Consider the following 21,846-nt stretch of genomic DNA (forward strand, 5'->3'; position numbering starts at 1 on the left):
CTAGAATTAGAACCATGGTGTAGAATTAATATATGAATGACCGTTTTTTTCTGAGTCTTCATTTTTTATTCGTAAATGTATTTACCACATTGCTTTTTTACATAACTGTAATTCTAACTCTATATGTTTTCTTAATTGTCCGTGTAAAGTATGTAAAAGTTATTTTCCTAGTATTGCAGGTGTTTTCCTACTATTGCAAATTTGAGCTTTCAAAGAGATAGAACATATTAAGTAAAAGCAAAGGAATTTGGGTTATTTAACTTGGAGAAGGCAAGGATGAAGGGTGATTTAATAGCTGCTTCAGGTGCCAAAGACTTTGTAATTATTGATGTACTTGTTCTCTTATTAATAGACTGTAGGACAAGAGGTGATATGCTTAAATTGTGGCAGAAAAGAATTAGATGGTCATTAATGAAATTATCCTGAGCACATTATAAAGATAGTATAAAGTATGACTTTGTATCAGTGGGATTGTTTTTCTTGTGGTTTGTAAGAACTCAGAATTAATTATTGTTTTAGGCACATAGAGTTGGTTCTACTATTTCATTTATTTATTTTAATTTTTTTTAGGGAGAGTGAGAGGGAGTGGACACAAGTGGTGGGGGGGAGGGACAGAGGGAGAAGAGAGTTTTTTTTAAAGATTTATTTATTTTAGAGAGAGAGAGCATGAGCAGGAGGGACAGAGGGAGAGAGAGTCTCAAGCAGGCTCTGTGCTGGGTGCAGAGCCCGACACGGGGCTCCATCTCACCACCCCAAGATCACGACCTGAGCTGAAACCAGGAGTCAGACACTTAACCAACTGCGTCACCCAGGCACACCAGCGGGAGAGAATCTTAAGCATGCTCTACGTTCAGCATGGAGCCTGGCGCGGGGCTCAGTCTCATGATCCTGAGATCATGACCTGAGCCAAAATCAAGAGTCAGACACTCAACCGACTGAGCCACCCAAGCCCCCCTGTTCTGCTGTTCTGCGGTTTCTAAGGCATTTGGACAAAACCATTTTTTTTTAAAGATTTTATTTATTTATTTGAGAGAGAGAATGAGATGGAGAGAGCATGAGAGGAGGTAGGGTCAAGAGGGAGAAGCAGACTCCCTGCCGAGCAGCGAGCCCGATGCGGGACTCGATCCAGGGACTCCAGGATCATGACCTGAGCTGAAGGCAGTTGCTTAACCAACCGAGCCACCCAGGTGCCCGACAAAACCATTTTTAAAGAAAATAGTAACATCTAATAAAATATGTTTCTTTATGTGATCCCAAAACAAGTCATCGAAGTCTCCAGTGGCCAAATTTAATATTGTCAAATTGTATGCATGACAGAAGCATGCAATCCAGGTAGCATTAAGGTCAGACAATCATTTTAGCTTATAAAAATTGAAAAATTGAAATTCTCCAAAAAGTAAACTAATAGTGATATGATCCAGATCTTGCTCAGGCTCATAGGGTTCTTTCTGCAAAACACCTTTTAGATGAAGAGCTATCTAGATCACTCATCTTATTTATTAAACTCAGCTTGTACAGTCACTTTTAGTTGAATATATGGCCCAATCCATGATGAAAGATTAAGGTTTCTCACCACTGAAAATGTTTAAGACAATGGCATAGACTTTGAAGGCAATTTAGAAAAGGACAGGAACTAATTTTTATGTATACCCATTTTTATGCTATAAACAAACATTGAAAGTGGTATTGTCATCACTTTAAAGATTGGGAAATTTAGGCTTGGAGAGGATAAGTAACTTGTTCACAAAGAGAAACAATAAGGTCATACATTAATTAATGTAGCTAATATTCTACTCACAATCACTCTGTTGATTGTATCCTTGGATACATAAAAGTTTTTAAGTTTCATGTAGTCCCATTCATTTTTTTGGGGTGTTTTGCTTTTTTTTGCTTTTGTTGCCTGTGCTTTTGGAGTCCTCTCCAAGAAATCATTGCCAACTCCAATGTCATGAAGTTTTTCCTCTATGTTTTCTTCCAGGAGTTTTATAGTTTAGGTCTTACACTTAGGCCTTTAGTCCATTTTGGTTAATTTTTGTACATGATGTAAGATAAGGGTCCAACTTCATTTTTTTGCATGTGGATATACAGTTTTCCCAGCACCATTTGTTGAAGAAATTGTCCTTTCCCCATTGAGTGGTCTTAGCATCTTAGTGGAAGATCATCTGACCCTCTAAGTGAGCATTTGTTTCTGGCCTTTCTATTCTAGACCATTGGTCTGTTTGTCTTTATGCTAGCACCATATGACCTGTTTAATCTCTCAGTTCTGCCCTTGTAGCACAAAACCAGCCATAGGGAATACTTAGATGAATGGTTGTGGCAGTGTTCATACAGTAAAGCTGTATTTACAAAACAGGTGCTGGGCCCAATTTAACCCAGGGGTCATAATTTGCCAACACCTGAAGTAAACTAACAGCTTCTTTCTGAACAGCAACAATGGAAACCAGAAAAGGGTAGAATCACATTTTTGCTATACTGAAAGAAAACTGCAATTCTAGAAGTCTCTACCCAGCAAAAAGATCCTTCAAGAATGAAGGCAAGATGATGAAAACATTTTTAGATAAACACAAAATTGAGAGCATGTGCCACAGCAGATCAGCACTAAAGGAAATTCTACAGGGTATTCTTCAGGCAGAAGGAAACTGTGGTAAAAGTATTGATTAATATGGGCTTTGATGAATCAAGAGGCCATACGTAGTTTTTAGAGTAATCACCAACACAATAGAAATAATCCAAAAGAAGGCAGGAAAGGGGGAGAAAAGGAAGGAAAATAACACAAAGAGAAAACAAATAATAAGAATAGTGGGCCCAAATTCAGCCAGTACAATGATTATATGTAAATGGTCTTAAAAACTTTAATTCAAAGGCAGATATTGCTAGAATGGGTAGAAAGCAAATTCCTACAATAGGCTGGCTATAGGAGACATGTAGGTTGAAAGTAAGTGGATGGGAAAAGATATAATATGCAAACAGAAGTATGAGAAGGCTGGTATGGTTACTTGGGTGGCTCAGTCGTTAGGCGTCTGCCTTCGGCTCAGGTCATAATCCCAGGGTCCTGGGATCGAGCCCCACATCAGGCTCCCTGCTCGGCGGGAAGCCTGCTTCTCCCTCTCTCACTCCCCCTGCTTGTGTTCCCTCTCTCGCTGTCTCTCTCTCTCTGTCAAATAAATAAATAAAGATCTTAAAATATATATATATTAGATAAAACAGACTTTAAGAGCACATATAAAGGGTCTGCATCATAATGGTGAACAGTTCATCACAGAAGCATATCAATTATAAATGTGTTTTGTGTAATAAGAGCTTCAAAATATATGAAGCAAAAATTGACAGAAGGAGAAATAGACAATTCCTCAATATAGTAGGATATTTTTTAAAAGATTTATTTTAGAGAGATTCCATGCACGTGTGTGTGTGGGGAGGGGCAGAGGAAGAGAATCTTTAAGCAGACTCCCCACTGAGCGTGGAGCCCAGTCTGATGGCCCATGAGATCATGACCTGAGCCAAAACCAAGAGTTGAATGCTCAACCAACTGAGCCACCCAGGCGTTCCTATAGTAGAATATTTTAACATACTATCTAAGTAATTGATAGACTAACTAGACAAAATATTAGTAAAGACATAGGAGATGTGAACAACATAATCAGCCACCTTGATCTAATTGGCATTTATAGAACACTGCATCCCAAAACTATAGAATATGCATTATTTTCAAGTGCACATGGTACACTGACCAAGATAGGTCATATACTGGGCCATAAAACAAGTCTCAATAAATTTACAAGAATTAAAATCATACAAAGTATATTCTCTGAATACAACAGAATTAAGTTAGAAATCAGTGACAATTGGGTGCCTGGGTGGCACAGTCATTTAAGTGTCTGACTGTTGGTTTTAGCTCAGGTTGTGATCTTGGGGTCTTGAGATCGAGCCCTATGTCGGGCTCTGCACTCAGTGCGGAGTTCTGCTTGAGATTTTCTCTCCCCCTTCCCTCTCCTGCTCATGCTCTCTCTCTAAGATGAATAAATATATCTTAAAAAAAAAAAAATCAGTGACAATAAAGTAACTAGGAAAACCTCCAGTATCTGGAAATACAATTATATACTTCTAAATAATTCATAGCTCAAAGACAAAAATTTCGAGAAAAATTAGAAAATATTTGGAACTGATAATGAAAATATGAGTTTGTGAGATGCATTTAAACAATGTTAGCATGAAATGTGTAGCTTTATTATTACTATTTTTTATTTTTTAGAGATTTATTTATTTTAGAGGGAGAGAGTGCATGAGCGAGTGGGGCCAGATGAGAGGCTCGAGCTCACGACCCATGAGATCATAACCCATGAAATCATGACCTGAGCCAAAACCAAGAACCGGATGCTTAACTGACTGAGTCACCCAGGTGCTCTAAAATGTGTGGCTTTATTTATTTTTTAAAAAGATTTTATTCATTCATTTGACAGAGACATACCGAGAGAGGGAACACAAGCAGGGGGAGTGGGAGAGGGAGAAGCAGGCTCCCTGCCGAGCAGGGAGCCCAACGGGGGGCTCGATCCCAGAACTCTGGGATCATGACCTGAGCTGAAGGCAGACGCTTAACGACTGAGCCACCCAGGCACCCCTTATTTTTTTTTTAAGATTTATTTATTTATTTATTTGACAGAGAGATAGAGAGCACAAGTAGGCAGAGAGGTAGGGAGAGGATGCTTAACCGACTGAGCCACCGACTGAGCCACAGCCTCCCCTAAAAAGTGTAGCTTTAAATGGTAGTATTAGAAGGGGGGTGGGAGGATGGGTTAGCCTGGTGATGGGTATTAAAGAGGGCACGTTCTGCATGGAGCACTGGGTGTTATGCACAAACAATGAATCATGGAACACTACATCTAAAACTAATGATGTAATGTATGGTGATTAACATAACAATAAAAAATTTTTAAAAATTTAAAAATGGTAGTATTAGAAAAGAAGTAAGATCTAAAATTAATGATCTGAAGTTCACTATAAGAAACTAGAAAAAAAAAAAGAGGAAAGTAAACCCAAAGTAAACATGAGGAAGGAAATGATAAAAATAAGAGTCGAAATCAGTGAAATAGAAAACAGTTGATAAAATTAACAAATATAAAACTGGCTATTTGAGAAGATCAACCAAATTGAGAAACCTCTAGCTAGACTGATCAAGAAAAAAGAGAACCCAAATCATAACTATCAAGAATGAAAAAGAGATTACCACCTCAGAATTTATGGATATTAAAAGGATAACAAGAGAATACTGGGGACAGTCTTACATGAATGAACACAACTTAAATGGAATAGACACATATTTTGAAAATTACAACTTAACAAAATTCACACAAGAGCCAGATGAATAGCTCTACATCTATTAAAGAAGTTGAATTGGTTATCAAAGACTTTTCTTAAAATAAGAATCCTCATGAATATAGATGCAAAAATCATTAACAAAATATTAGCAGATTGAGTCCAACAATATTTAAAAAGGATAAGACTCCACAACCAAATAGAGTTTGTCTCAGGAATGCAAGGCTTGATTGATTTTCAAATGTTAAACAATGTTAACTTGTTATATTAATAGAATAAAAGAGAAAAACTCTGATGATTTCAATAGATGCAGGGAAAGCACTTGACAAAATTCAGCAATTATTCATAGTAAAACTCTCAACAAAGTAGGAATAGTAGAAAATTTCTCAAACTGATAAATAGCATCTCTAAAATATGTATAACAAAGATCATAGCTAATGGTGAAAGACTGAACTATATACGTTAGAGACTGGGAACAAGGCAGGGATACCCACTTTCACCACTTGTATTCAGTATTGTACTGATGGGCCTACCATTGCAATAGTCAAGAAAAAGAAAAGGCATAAAGATTGAAAAGGAAGAAGTAAAAGTATATGATTGCTTATGTAAAAAAAAAAAAAATCTAGGGAATCTACAAAGCAACTGCTAGAACAAATAAATGAATTTAGCAAGGTTGTAGGACATAAGATTGATATAAAAAATTGTATTTTTCTAAACTAGCAGCACAAAATTGGAAAATGAAATTTAAAAAACACAATAAGACCAAAATCATAAGATACCTAGAAGTAAATTGAACAAAGATATCCAAGACCTCTACATTGAAAACTATAAATTTTGTGGAAAGAAATTAAAGAAGACATAAATGGAAAGATATGCCATATTCATGGATAAGAAGATCCAATTTTCTTAAAGTGACAGTTCTTTTGAAATTGATCTATAAACTCAGTGCAATCCCAATCAAAATTCCAGTGTACTTTTTTTTTTTAATTACAAGCTGATTCTAAGATTTAAAAGGAAATGTAAAGGCCAGAGAATTACCAAAGCAATCTTCAAAAATAAAAGGTTAGAGGAGATTTTATCTGATTTCAAGACTTACCATAAAGCTACAATAATTAAAATAGTTTGATACTGGTGAAAAGATAGACATATAGATGAATGATACAAAGGAGTCCAGAAATAGATCCATACATATGTGGTCAATTGATTTTCAACTGTGGTGCCAAGGCAATGTAGTGGAGAAAGGAAAGTCTTTTCAACAAAAATTAGCATTGACCCACAACTTAAATAAAAATTAACTTAAAATGATTTACAGACCTAAATATAAAAAACATATAAAACTTCTTGAAAAAAAAAAAAGAGGAAAAGCTTTGCTACTTTGGAGTGGACAAGGATGTCTTAGAACACACAAAAAATGATTAATAAAGAAAAAATTAATAAATTGGATTTCATCAAAATATAAAACTTTTGCTCTTTGAAAGACACCATTAAGAAAATGAAAAGCCCAGGGGCGCCTGGGTGGCTCAGTCGTTAAGCATCTGCCTTCGGCTCAGGTCATGATCCCAGGGTCCTGGGATCGAGCCCCGCATCAGGCTCCCTGCTTGGTGGGAAGCCTGCTTCTCCCTCTCTCACTCCCCCTGCTTGTGTTCCCTCTCTCTCTGTGTCTCTGTCAAATAAATAAAATCTTTAAAAAAAATAGTTTAAAAAGAAAAAGAAAATGAAAAGGCAAGCCATAGTCTAAGAGAAAATATTGACAACACATATGTCAAAACAAAGGACATATTTAAAATGTAAAAGGAACTCTTACAATGCAATTCAAAAATGGGGGGAATATATGAACAGACATTTCACAAAAGATATACAAGTGGCCAATAAGCACATGAAGAAATGTAACATGTTTAATCATTTGAGAAGTCAGATTAAAACTATAATAGGTATCAATACACACCCGTTAGAATGGCTAAAACTTTAAAAAAAAACATGACCATGCTAAGTGCTGATGAGGCAGCTAGAACTCTTCATACATTGTTAGTGGGAATTTAAAAAATAGTATAACCATTTTTGGAAACCATTTGGCATTTTCTTTTTTTTTTTAATTTGGCATTTTCTTAAAAATTAAGTTAAAGTTACACCCATCACAAATTACAAATTACATGTAAATTACAGTATATCCATACAACAACAGAATACTACTCAGCAATAAGAAGGAACACATTATTATTATATACAAATCATTATGTTGATGTGGTCCTTGGGGAATATACATTCCTTTTCTTCATTCTTTTTTTTTTTAAGATTTTATTTTTTAAAGTAATCCTTATACCCAATGTGGGGCTCGGACTCACAACCCCAAGATAAAGAGGCATATGCTGTACAGACTGAGCTAGCCAGGCACCTCTGGAATATACATTTCTTTGGAGCAATCCAGTTTTTGTTGCCTACTTTTTGCTAGTAGGATTACTAGTGAGGATTACTTTAGAGGCTGAATGGTCACATATCTTAGCAGGCCAGGCTTATCTGGCATTTCAATTCTTTAAAAACAAAAAACAAACAAACAAAAAACTGCTTTGTTTGCCTTTGGTCATTCCAGATGTGAGTTATAACAGGGATCTCATTTAGGTATTTTTTAAGCCTGACAAGTCTGGTATTTGATTTACTGTCTATACTTTGCCCATCCCTTTCATTCAACCTAGTGGAACCTATATTGAGATCATCTAAAAGGATGGGTTTCATTGGAAAGATAACATCCTTAGTCTGATCTTTGCCACAGAGCTCTCTCCCATTGTCTATCAGTAGTACTTGAGAAAAGCTTGAGGACCTCTTACCACTATTTTAAGTTGGAATAATGGAGCAATTGGGTGCATAATCCAAATTACTGAACTCTAGACAATAGGTTATCAACCACAGGCAGAGAAATATTCCCTTCCATCTCTGTTTGCACTCTGGCTACTTCTAGTCTGAGTTCATCTCTTGTTTTAGGGCTTTGTTGAATGTGTCAAGAAACAGCTAGCACACTGTGAATTTTGTCAGCCTTTCCCCTTATGGTTACATGCTTACTTGGCATGTGGTCTGCCTTCCAGGGTATCACAGCAACAATGTTTTTTTAAAAGATTTTATTTATTTATTTATTTGACAGAGAGAGACACAGCGAGAGAGGGAACACAAACAGGGGGGTGTGGGAGAGGGAGAAGCAGGCTCCCTGCAGAGCAGGGAGCCCAATGTGGGGCTTGATCCCAGGACCCTGGGATCATGACCTGTGCCAAAGGCAGACGCTTAACTGACTGAGCCACCCAGGTGCCCCTCACAGCAACAATTTTATCAAATATTTTGATATGGATTACAAAGATCATCAGCGTTCTAGCCTGCTGTGTCTTAATTACTTGCTGTCTTGACTACTAAGCCAATACCATGTATTTTAATTTGAATAATAGCAGCACTTCACTTCTAGATTCCAAATTCCACATTAGTCCACATATAAGTTAGGCTACTGTAACAAACAAAACAAAAAACCTGTAGCTTAAACAGTTCAGAAGCTTGTTCTTCTCAGTCTGATACAGTCTGAGAATAAGCTGTCGAGAGCCAATGTGGCACTCTCTGGTAGCCTTCAGGTATTGCATGGTTAAAAACAGCTCCCCTCTCTATGAGTATGTCAGCCAGCAGCCTGCTATTAATATCCTTTCCTTTTATAAGCATAATCATCACTTACGTTCACACCAGTTTGACTAGAACTTGGTCACACGATCAAACTGGCTGCAGGGGAGCTTGGAAATGTAGTCTTTAGCTGGGGACCACTTGCCCATTTAAACAACACCATGATTTAAAGGAAGAATAAATATTAGGAGACAACTAGGAGTCTCTGTTGTATGGACTAAGAAAATATTTACAACAAAATATAAAGCATTGTATTCATAATACATAAAAGCTTCTACAAACCACTAAGAAAAAGTCAACCCAATAAAAGTAAATAAAATGATGCTAATGATGTGCAGGTCAGAAGAAATACAGTGACCAATATGCATATAGAATGATGTTGAACCCCTCAGAGAAATCAGTAGAGAAATGCAAATTAAATCATCCAAAAAGATTTTTTTTGCCAGTTTGATTGGAAAAACTTAAGCTGTTGGGCGCCTGGGTGGCTCAGTTGTTAAGTGTCTGCCTTCGGCTCAGGTCACGGTCCCAGGGTCCTGGGATCGAGTCCCACATCGGGCTCCCTGCTCCGTGGAGAGCCTGCTTCTCCCTCTCCTGCTCCCCCTGCTTGTGTTCCCTCTCTCGCTGTGTCTCTCTGTCAAATAAATAAATAAAATCTTTAAGAAAAAAAAACAAAACAAAACTTAAGCTATTGCTAATATCCAGGTTTGATAAAAGTTTAGGAAAAAAAGGAACCTCTTCTATACCGTAACTGGAATGTAAATTTGTATACCTTTTGGAGGGCAGTTAATCATTATCTGTAAATAATTAAAATGCTCATGTGCTTTGACTTAGGAATTCCATTCTTAGGAATCTCTCCAGCAGAGTTCACTATTGTGTCATTTATGATAGCAAAAATTTGGAAAAACCATAAATGCTTGACAAGAGGGATTTAGATATGAAAAATTAATGTAATACTGTGCAACCACTTAAGAATATAAAGTAGCTTGATATGTTGTTACTTGGAAAGATAGGAAGTGTTTATAATATGTTAAGTGAATGAAGCGAGTTGCAGCACAGTATGTCAGGGACAACCTCCTTTCTAGAAAGAAAAAAGTATATACTATATAATTATAGAAAAAATATGGGAGTATATGATAAAACTGATTCATGTAACAGTGGTTACCTCTGGGAAAGTAGAATTGGAGGTGTAGAGAGGTACTTTTTTACCTTTCAGTTTGTGTATGAATATACACAATGGTGGGACTATGGGAAATTTTCACTTCCTTTTTGTATTTTTCTACATTTTTTAAATTGAAGAAAAAAGAAAAAATATTAAAAAGTGTTTAAGTATTTTAAAGTGCTCTATAGTATAAAAACATTAAAGTAATAGGAATGGGCAATTTAAAGAATATTTTGAAAAAATACTTATATTCCAGGTGTTTTTAAAGGTTTATTTATTTAAGAAAAAGAGAGCAAGCAGTGGGGAGGGGCAGAGGGAGAGGGAGAGAGAAACATAAGCAGACTCTACGCTGAGTGGGAGCCTGATGTGGGGCTCGATTTCATGACCCTGAGATCATGACCTGAGCTGAAACCAAGAGTCAGACGCTAAACTGACTGCACCACTAGGTGCCCCTGTATCCCAGTTATTAACCTGACTTCTGAGGTTTAGATATGATTGACTCAAACTAACCTTATCCTACACCTAAAATGCTTTTCCAAGATTTTGTAGAATTTCTAGGGCTTACAGAGACATTTGAAGTTTCTGTTTGTTTAATTCCAATTCGTCCATTTCTCACCTCTTACAACTATTCTCTCCTGTCTTTTCCATGTTGTAACCAGATGTAGAACTCAGCCCTCTTCCTTTGATTTCTACCCTCCCCCAAGCATTTACATTAGGCATTTGTATGTGTTCAACACTTTTCTGAAGGAAGGTAGTAAGGGTTTGCATTTAGAATACTGCCAGTAATTTTAAATGGAATGGTATCCATCTTTCTTTTTATTTAAAAAAAATTTTTAAGATTTTATTTATTTGAGAGAGAGCGAGCAAGTGGGGTGAGGAGCAGAGGGAGAGGGACAAGCAAACTTCACCCTGAGCTCAAAGTCCAAGGAGTCTCAGGACCTGATCATGACCTGAGCTGAAATCAAGAGTCGAATGCTTAACCGACTGAGCCACCCAGGCGCCCCTCCATCTTTCTTTTTAAAAAGCCTTCAGTCATTTTACCACTTTCTCACCTTTCCTTGTCACTAATCACTATGGCCTTCGCCAGGTTGTCTTTCCTTGTACTAGCACTATACTTTCTCTTCTCTGGTCTTTTTTTTCTTACTTAAGGAGAGAAGTTAGGAATTTCATCTATTTCCTAATGTCTTTGAGGCCTTATCTTCCCCACCCAAAACAACCTGTCAAGATACAGTCTCTACAAAGACAGTTACCTCCCCATGAGGAATTCTGGTACCTGCTGTTAAAATAATAATTTCATCTCTTTCATTATTATGGTTATAAGTGTAACTGATAAAATAATTAACACATTAATTGTCCTTATTAACTCTTCATGTTGTTTTTTTTTTTTCCTAAGTAAAATCTTATCCTTTGGTCAGTAGTGTTGATAGCTGAGTCTTAATTGACCTTGGCTTCCTGCTGGGAAATAGAAGAGTTGTGACATATTGGCATTATTAGGACATCTAATCACACTTCCATTTTATTAGGGGCAAGGGGTAAATAACTTATGCTTAAGCTAGAACCTCTTTGCTAAAAAGTTAGCTTTTGTAATGAGAATGTAAGCAGAAATACTACCTTGTATAAGTATAAAATTCTACCTTGATAGAACTTAACCTAACGGTCTATGAAAACATGGCTGTATATAGGGTTCTGTGGGATTAGAAGACCTTGACCAAAGTCCGTGTAAGATTTATATACTGTCTACTAGAGACAGTATGGCATAGTTGAAAATCAGGAAGAAAGCTTTTGGTTTTAGAAAAACCTACATTAAAATTAAAACCTAAATTAAATAAAAATTCTTTAAAATTTTTTTAAATTTTATTTATTTTGAGAGAGAGAGAGAGAGCGGGGCAGAGGGAAAGGGAGAAGCAGACTCCCTGCTGAGCAGGGAGTCCAATGTGGGGCTCCATCCCAGGACCCTGGGATCATGACCTAAGCCAAAGGCAGACCTTTAACCGACTGAGCCAGCGGGCTCTCCTAAATAAAAATTCTAAATTAAATCTGGGAGCATTTACCATGGTAATCTTGGACATGTTTGCTTTACTGAGCCTCAGTTTCTTCATCTATCAAATGAAGATAATAATAATATAAAACATATAACCAGCCTGGTATAGTGCCTGGTACATAGTAGTCAGTACATGGTAGCAATGGAATTTTAGCAATAATTATAATTTTCTTAATATATATTATTATGTTTATTACTGTTAAATACTTTTCAAATGACTGGTGTCACTTTAAATTCATGTGGGTTCCCAGTGTTGCCAGCATCCTATACTATTTCCTTAGTATACTCCCCATTTTCCAAAGCCACACTACCATATCTTCTCTGCTCCAACTTCCAACACCCTCCTCTTTTCATTCTCAGCTGTAACCTTGATTCTTACTGAGAAAATAGAAGCCGCTACAAGAGAACTTTCATATTTTCCCACCAACAAATCTATTAGTCTACCTCCAGTTATAACCCTACAGTCTGCCTTTCCTCTTATTACCATGGAATAAGGCCCATCCCTCCATTTGTGTATAGAATCCCATGTACTTATGGACTTAGCACTTACAGTTATCCCCCTGTACTCTTCAATAATTACTTTTTACCTTTTATGTAAGATAATTCCCATCAGCATACAAACATGCCATCATAGGTTCTATGATAAAAGAAATTCTTTCCTTTCCTTCATTCATATCTCCATCCAGCTATTACTCCATTTTTGTGTTTCCCATAGAGAAAAGCTCCTTGAAAACATATCCTTTCCTCATTTGGGTTTTCATTCCTGTTACTTTGCTAAAACTGCTCTTGTCAAGGTTTCCATTGACTGCCATGTTGCCAGGTTCTCAGTCCCATTTTACTGGACCTCAGTGGCATTTGAACAGACCACTTCACCCTTCCTGAAGTACTTTCTTTGCTTGGCTTCTGCAATATCACCTGTTCCTGGTTTTCCTTCACCTTCACTGGCCACTCCACTTCTTTTACTGAATCTTCTTTATCTTTCCTGACTTCTAATTATTGATGAGTTCCAGAGCTCAATTCTTGGACCTCTTTTCTTCTCTTTCACTTCCTGGGTAATCCCAACCAGTCTCATTGCTTTTATTATCATCTTTATAGTGATGACTCCTAAATTTATATCTTAAGTCTCAATCTTCTCTGAACTCCAGACCTGCATACCTTATTGCCTATGCTACATCTTTGTTTGGATGTCCCATAGGTGTTCTAAACTTAGTCTATTCCATCCTTTCCCCAGTTTTACTTATTTTAGGAAATAGTAGTTCTAGTCACCTTTAGTCAGCCAAAAATCTTGACTCTATTCTCTCACATCCAACCCATCAGCAAAATTCTGTCAGCTTGAGATCAGTGTAGATCCAGAATCTGACCATTTCTCATCACCCTTGCATGCTATCACCATGGTCTGAGCACTACCATCTCTTGCCTAGATGACTGCAGTAGCTTCTTAACCAGTCTTCCTGCTCCATTGTTGGCCCCTAAAGCCTTTTCTTCACACAGCAGAGTCATCCTTTTAAAATGTTAATTATTCCCTGTTTAAATTTTTCCAATGGTTTTCCATCACATTTAGAATAAAATCTAAAAATCCTTACTATGGTCTGCAAGATGCTGAATGATTTGGTTCCTGGCAACTGCTCTGACTTCATCTTCTACCACCTTGGTTCCTTTGTTTATTCCAGCCACAGCTGTCTCTTCACTAGTCTTTGAACACACCAACACATTCTTGCCTTCACACTTGCTGTTGTTTGTTTTTTTAAAAGATTTTATTTATTTGACAGAGACAGCGAGAGAGGGAACACAAGTAGGGTGGGTGGGAGAGGGAGAAGCAGGCTTCCCGTGGAGCAGAGCCCGATGCGGGGCTCGATCCCAGGACCCTGGGATCATGACCTGAGCCGAAGGCAGACGCTTAACGACTGAGCCACCCAGGTGCCCCGACACCTGCTGTTCTTTGTGCCTGAAATGTGCTTCACCCAGATATTTGCATGGCTTGCTCCTTTATTTCATTCAGTTCTCTACTCAAATGCCAGCTCATCATAGAAATCTTCCTGACCGTGCTATCTGAAACAGCAACCTATTGCCCATGTCCTGCCCTACCTACCTCAGTCTCTATTCTTTATCCCTTTTTGTTTTTCTTTTATAGTATTTCTCACTACTTGACATCTTCTATTTATTAATTTTCTCCCCTCTTGATGGTTAGTTCCATGAGGGCAAGGAGTTTGTTTTGTTCATTACTGTATCATCAACACCTAGAGGTTAGCTATGGCACTCAAAGTGTTTGTTGAGCAAATGAATTGCTTTTTTCCCCACTCTTACCCATCTACTTAAAAAAAAAATCCTTGGAAAAAAGCAATCTTTTAAAAACAAATTGTGGTAAAATGTACATAACCTACAGTTTACCATCTTAACCATTTTTAAGTGTATAGTTCAGTGGCATTAAGCACATTCACACTGTGCTGCCCCCATCACCACCATCCATCTCCAGGACTCTTTTCATTTTGCAAAACTGAAACTCTGTACTCATTAAACAATAACTCCCTGTTCCTCCTCATCCCCCAACCACTGGAAACCACTATTCTACTTTCTGTCTCCCTGAGCAATCTTTTAATTAGCCACCAAAAAGATAAGTTTTAAACATATGAGGAGTCAAACCACCCTTCAGGTTTCCTTCAACAAGTACTTACTGAACAACTAACTGCCTGGGGCTTGGTACCATGCTGGGTACGATAGGGACACACGAGTAGTGTCCTCTACACTTCTATTCTTCTGGAACCAAGAATTGTGCATTCTTTCTAAGAAGCCATTTCATATCTTGTTATTATGCTCTGACATTTAAAACTGAGGTATGTTTTGTTATGAATTTTACTTTTTGTAGCCGTTTTCTTTTCCCTGTCTTTTTGTCTGGTCATTTCAAATTAACAGGAAAATATACATTTTTAGATAAAATTCACAAAACATAAAATTAACCATTTTAAAGTTCATTGGCATTGAGTATATTCACAATATTGTGCAACCTTTACCTCTTTCTGGTTCCCAAACATTGTCAGCACTGTAAAAGAAAACCCCATATTCCTTAAGCAGTTATTTCCATCGCCTCTTCCCCCATGCCTTTGGCAGCCACGATCTGTGTTCTGTCTCTATGGATTTACCTCTTCTGGGATATTTCATATAAATGAAATCATGCAATATGTGACCTTTTGTGTCTGGCTTATTTCACTTAGCATAATGTTTTCAAGGTTCATCCACACTGTAGCATTTGTATCAGAACTTTCTTTTTATGGTGAAATAATATTACATCATATGTATATACCACAATTCATTTATCCATTCATCTGCTGATGGACATTTGGGCTGTTTCTACCTTTTGGCTATTTTGAATAGTGTTGCTGTGAACACATGTGTACATGTATTTGAGTACCTGTTTACACGTCTTTTGGGTATATACCTAGGAGTGGAATTACTGGGTCATATGGTAATTCTGTGTTTAACTATTGGCCAAACTATTTTCCATGACAGCGGCGCCATTTTGCATTCCCTACAGCAACATACAAGGATTACCGTTTTTCAATATCCTCATTAACACTTGTTATTTTCCACTTTTTATTATTGTTATAGCCATCCTAGTCAGTGTGAACTGTTAATCTCGTGGTTTTGATTGCATTTCCCTAATGATTAGTGATGTTGAATATCTCTTCATATGCTTGTTGGCCGTTTGTATTATTATAGATAATTTTTTTACAACTATTATAACAATATTCTATTTGATGAAATCTTCTGTTTTGGTTAAATCTCTCTCAATTATAGCCCCGTGAGTGCAACAAGTTAGTAAACTATGGCCTGTGAACCAAATCTAGCACACTGCCTGTTTTTATATGGCCTGCAAGCTAAGCATGGTTTTTACATTTTAAATGGCTGGAGAAAAATCAAAAGAATATTTCATGTCACATAAAAATGATAGAAATTCCAGTTTCAGTGTCTATAATAAATAAAGTTTAGTTGGAACACACAGCCACACCCATTCATTTATGTATTGTCTGTGACTGCTTTCACACTATAATAGCAGAGCTGAGCAGTTGTAATTGAGGCCATATGGGCCACAAAACCTAGGATATTTACTATCTGGCTCTTTACAGAAAAAGTACAGACACTCTGTGTCTTATTCTGTTTAGGTTGCTGTAACAGAAACACTATAGAGTGGCTAGCTTATAAACAAAAAAATTTTCTCACAGTTCTGGAGGCTAGAAACACAAGATTAAGGCACAGTGAATTTGGTGTCTGGTGAGAGCCTGCTTTCTGGTTCATAGATGGCGATCTTCCTGCTGTCTCTCACACAGCAGAAGGGATGAGGGAGCTCTCTGGGATCTCTTTTACGGGGCACTAATATCATTCCTAAAGTTCCACTCTCATGACCTAATGACCTCCCGAAGTTCCCACTTTCTAACACCATCACATTGGGGTTAGGTTTCAACCTATGAATTTCGGGGAGATAAACAGTCTTTTGCACCCTGTTTAGAAAGTCATTGTTCTTAGCTTCTGATCCTTGATGACCAGAGAAGCCTTTAAGGGAGTAAGGAGGTATTTCTGAGGAGGGCTCATAATCGACTAGTGTTTAGTTTAGTTCTTATAGATGACCAAATGCTTTTTATTTTGATACTAAACTCCAAGATTATAGTAGTAATGATAGGAACCAAATGTAAAATTCCTAAAGTATCACTTAAATTTCAACTGTCACTAACATTAGGAGTATCTCCCCTCAATAGGGTTTCAACTTTCACAATACATTATTTATGATAAAAATAAAGAAATTTCGTGAAATAACCTCTAAAGACTCCTTTGCCTCCAAATTCTGAAATACTATGATTCTAACATTAACTGTTGGAATATCATTATGTTGCTCAATATCCCATTGAACAGGGGCATCCTATATTCCAGAACTTCTCAGTGCCCTTCTGTTACTGAATTATTTTGAAAATGTGTCTGCCCTGCTTAACTAGGGGCATCTTCTCACACTTCAAGCTTTCTTTGAATTTTTTTCAAATAAGAGACTTCAAGTTGATTAAGTATAGAGATTGTATTGATTTTAATAGATGTGTGTTTTGTTAGAAGGAGATTGTCAATCACAGTCATTGCCATGCTGTGTGTAGGCTTTTTGAGCACATGTTAACTTAAGGAAATACATTTTGGATCAAAATTACCAAGAGGTAAAGAAAGTTAGATTCAGTCATGCTCCTCCAAATTCTGTAATGATAACACCCTAAACTGGATATACCCAAAGATTAATCTTATGGTAAAATCTATACTCACTCCTGCTTTGATGGGATATTTACTTTCTGGTTAAGGGAAAGTGAATGTTTACAAGCAAAGTTCTATTCATTCCTAAAGAAAGGACTTCCCGGGGCGCATGGGTGGCTCAGTCCTTCTGCCTTTGGCTCAGGTCATGATCCCAGGGTCCTGGGATGAGTCCCGCATGGGGCTCTTGGCTCAACGGGGAGCCTGCTTCTCCATCACACTCTCCCTCTGTGCTTTCTCTCTTTCTCTCTCAAAAAAAAATAAATAAATAAAATCTTGGGGCGCCTGGGTGGCTCAGTCGTTAAGCGTCTGCCTTTGGCTCGGGTCATGATCCCAGGGTCCTGGGATCAAGCCCCGCATCAGGCTCCCTGCTCCGTGGGAGGCCTGCTTCTCCCTTTCCCACTCCCCCTGCTTGTGTTCCCTCTCTCGCTGTGTCTCTCTCTGTCAAAAAATTAAATAAAATTTAAAAAATAATAATAATAAAAATAAAATCTTAAAAAAAATTAAGAAAGGACTTCCCATTTTGTAGCTGTTGGATTATGGATGAGACTTCATTAAGATAATAATCCCCAAGCCCTAGAGGGTGCTCTCAGTAGGAATTAACATTCCCAAACAAGTAGATGCAATGCTCTTGTCCCTCAAGGCCTTTCAGCTCTCAAACCAATTGAGCTACTGTAATCCCCAAATACTTACCTTCTCAAATGGGTATGCAAGCTTCTCTTCTAAATGAAGTCATATAAACCTCAAGTAGCACCAGGCTAGTCTATGTCTTTTTGTATTTTTATTGGTCTCTATACTCTTAACTCCCTGACCGGCAGCTTTGTTAATGAAGGAAGCTCACTTTAATAAAATTACTATGTTTAGATGCTCGTTATTAGAAGCTGCATGCCAAATGCTAATTTAAAGCCCAGTCATTAAGGTTAAGAGGGTTTGTTGTGCACACTCCTTTACATAACTCATTCTGAGGCTGTTATAGAGCCATACTGGCTATTGCCTTTTTAAACAAGCCTGTCTGTCATATGTTCTTGTCCATGATTTGAACCTATCAATGTGATAAAGTCTTAATAAGCATGAAATCAATGACATTTGTCACCAGAAAAAAAAAAAAAAAAGAGGGTTTATCGCTGCTATTCTTCAGTTTGCCTCCCCATATGAAATCTGTAGTGGCTTTTCTAGCCTTTACCTGTAATATGTTCTATTACCATAGGGCCTGTCCTTCTTCTGATATGGAGCTGAGGTGTTTAGAGAATGTTCATAATTAGGTGTTATTCCTACATCTTTTGGTCAGCTTTTAGAGATCCTGATGCCTAGGTCGCACTCCACATCAACTGAATCAGAATGTTGGCGGTAGGAACCCTAGGCATCAGTAATTTTTAAAAGATCCCCAGGTGATTGCAATGTGCAATGAGGTTGAGAAACCACTGGCTTTACTTATTAACCATAAAGCTTAGAGTAGAGGTTCTTAACTCCTGGTAGCAATTTACTCCTCAGGATTAATTGACCTTCTAATAATGTACTTTACTTGAAAAAAAGATGTTATATAAATATAAGACTGTTTTTTGTTATTATATAGACTGTAAAAAAGCGCTGTTTTGTGGTAAAATATATATAACATAAAATTTAGGATGTTAACCATTTTGTACTGTTTAGTGGCATGAAGTACATTCACATCGTTGCACTACCATCACCACCATCCATCTCCAGAACTTTTTTCATTGTCCTAAACTGAAACTGTGTCCATTATACAGTAACTCCCAGAATAGCCTGCAGCCCGTGGCAGCCACCATGCCACTTTCTGTCTCTATAAATCTGACTGCTCTGGATACTCATATAAGTGAAATTATGCAGTATATGTCTTTTTGTGACTGACTTATTTCAATTAGCATGATATCTTCAAGGCTAAACCATGTTGTAGCATGTGTCAGAATTTCCTAAATTTTTTAAGGCTAATTAATATTCCATTGTATGTATATACCACGTTTTGTTTATCCATTCATCTGTCCTTGGACACTTGGATTGCTTCCATCTTTCAGTCATTGTGAGTAATGCTGCTATGATCATGGATGTACAAGAAGTGAATTTTAAGTAAAGATAAATAAGATGCTCATCTGGATAAATCGCTTGCTCTTCTTTTTTAAGATTTTATTTATTTATTTGAGAGAGAGAGAGTGAAAGCCTGAGCAGGAGGCAGTGGGGGAGAGGGACAAGCAGACTCCCTGCTGAGCAGGGAGCCTGATGCGGCGGCTTGATCCCAGGACTCTGGGATCATAACCTGAGCCAAAGGCAGACGCCTAACCAACTGAGCCATCCAGGTGCCCCAAATCACTTGTTCTTTATGGATAGGTTGTAGTGTAGTTTACCACATGAGTTTACCTGCCTCTAGTGACTGGCCTGCCTTTTACAAAGTAGGGCAAAAATTAGTTACTATTCCATATGCTTTCTGGATTTTCTCAAATATGTTAGAATTATTTTATTGAATTAGCTCTCTTGCCCACTCTGTTGATCAATCGCACAAAAGCTATGTTCTAGAAATATAATGATAAAAGTCTGTATCTAGAATTAAATTAAGGACTCGTGTTGTATAGTTTAGTTTAATTCCAAGTGCTACTACAGCAAAATTGTAAACTTCAAAACAAACCTAAAAGCGTTCCCTGGTCTAGAAGTTATAAACCAGAAATATGTATGTTGCTCTAGAAGTTGTAAACTAATTAGCTTGAATCTAAAAGCCACATTATGATCTCTACTTCTGCCTGTGTTACTCAGGCCCTTTAGCCCTGCTTCTATACATGATCCTAGATTTTTGTATTACAAAATCTAGTACCTGAGCTAAGGGTTCACTTTTTAGTTCTTTCCTTTTTTTTTTTTTTTTTTTAAGATTTATTTATTGGGCGCCTGCGTGGCTCAGTTGGTTAAGCGACTGCCTTCGGCTCAGGTCATGATCCTGGAGTCCCTGGATCGAGTCCCGCATCGGGCTCCCTGCTTGGCAGGGAGCCTGCTTCTCTCTCTGACCCTCCTCCCTCTCATGCTGTCTCTCATTCTCGCTCTCAAATAAATAAAATCTTTAAAAAAAAAAAAAAAAAAAAAAGATTTATTTATTTATTTTAGGTGGGGAGGGGCAAAGGGAGAGGGAGAGAGAAACCCAAGCAGACCGCACTGACCTCAGAGCCCGAGGTGGGGCCCTGAGTTCAAGACCCAGAGATCACAACCTGAGCTGAAACCTAGAGCAGATGCTTAAGCGACTGCGCCACGTAGGCGCCCTTAGTTCTTTACATTCTTGGTGAACCAACCCTGTTTGTCTCTTGACTTCCATGAAGGGTATGTTTCTTTTTTACAACAGTTCAGATAGGTGTTCTACAAGAGAGCAGCTGTGTTGTCAGTAAGTGGAAATTTTATGGAGTCAGTCAACTTTGGAAAAATAGTGATTACTTATTTTAACATTGTATTTCTGAAGGCATGACTTTTTCATAGTCCCACATATTTTTCATATTCCACCCACTCTTTGTTACTGTATCAAAGAAATGAATCTTCATTTGTGTGTGTATATTTCACTTTGATCCCTTTGACACTTTTCCTTAATTTTTCACTTCTAATAAAAGGCAGTTGAAATGAAAAGAGGCTCAGCCACATCACTGAAAAGATATAAATTGTACACTTTACTGGTCTCATTGGGTTAACAACTGGGCTGCATCTGTGCGCTTTAGAGGTACAGGAATGACTGAAAACTGAGAATCTGATGAGAATATAATTTTAGATCCAGTTCTACATTTAAACATGAGCAACTTGTTCTTCTTGTCTGAAGACTTATCTATCGAACTCCACAGTCTGAGAGGCTAAGAGTGAGTAAACAAACCTTCTTTCTTTCTAGATCTTCATCTGCTGGTGGATGTGGCCTGCAAGCAGGAGCACTTTCCAAAGGAGGAAGAATTAAAAGAGTGAGGAACCGATGACAAATGTGACATTGTGCACTAGCTGTAGCTGGAGGCAGACTAGCCTTGCACATGACACACTGTTGGGATTTTTTCAGTTCTGTTAAGGAAAAAAAAGTATTTTTGTTTTGTTAATTGAGAATTTTGTTAGTTGAGAATTGGGACTTTGGTATTTACTACAGCTGTTCAGTTCAGACTATTTACCTTGACGAACTACTAAACATCAAGCAGCCCCCCCCCCTTTTTTTCTCTTTGCTGCCCAGATCCCTTTCAAATGAAAAGTCCTGGCCTTCTGTTACAGTCAAAAAGCATCTAAAAACTGCTGCATCTATGTACTGGAGAATAATCTGTGTGTGTGTGCTGATTTGCCGTCTTGCCGCTCTCAAACTGTAGTCAGCACAACTCCAGGGGGAGTTCAGTCTATCTGTTTCAAGTCACAGTGTGATCCTTCTAGAGAAGATTGTGTGAGAAACAAAGGCATG

The 21,846-nt window shown here is 37.6% G+C and overlaps 1 protein-coding gene across 1 annotated transcript in view; it reads left to right on the forward strand.

Moving 5' to 3' along the window:
- The window catches only part of HSF5 (heat shock transcription factor 5), a 42,360-nt gene extending 20,986 nt beyond the window's left edge, over positions 1-21,374 (forward strand). The window contains exon 6 of the mRNA XM_021704553.1: positions 21,304-21,374. Coding sequence (XP_021560228.1) covers positions 21,304-21,374 — 71 coding nt within the window. The remainder of the gene's footprint in view (positions 1-21,303) is intronic.
- The last annotated feature ends 472 nt before the right edge of the window (positions 21,375-21,846 follow it).

This window comes from Neomonachus schauinslandi, chromosome 15, assembly GCF_002201575.2.
Source record: "Neomonachus schauinslandi chromosome 15, ASM220157v2, whole genome shotgun sequence".
NCBI lineage: Eukaryota > Metazoa > Chordata > Mammalia > Carnivora > Phocidae > Neomonachus > Neomonachus schauinslandi.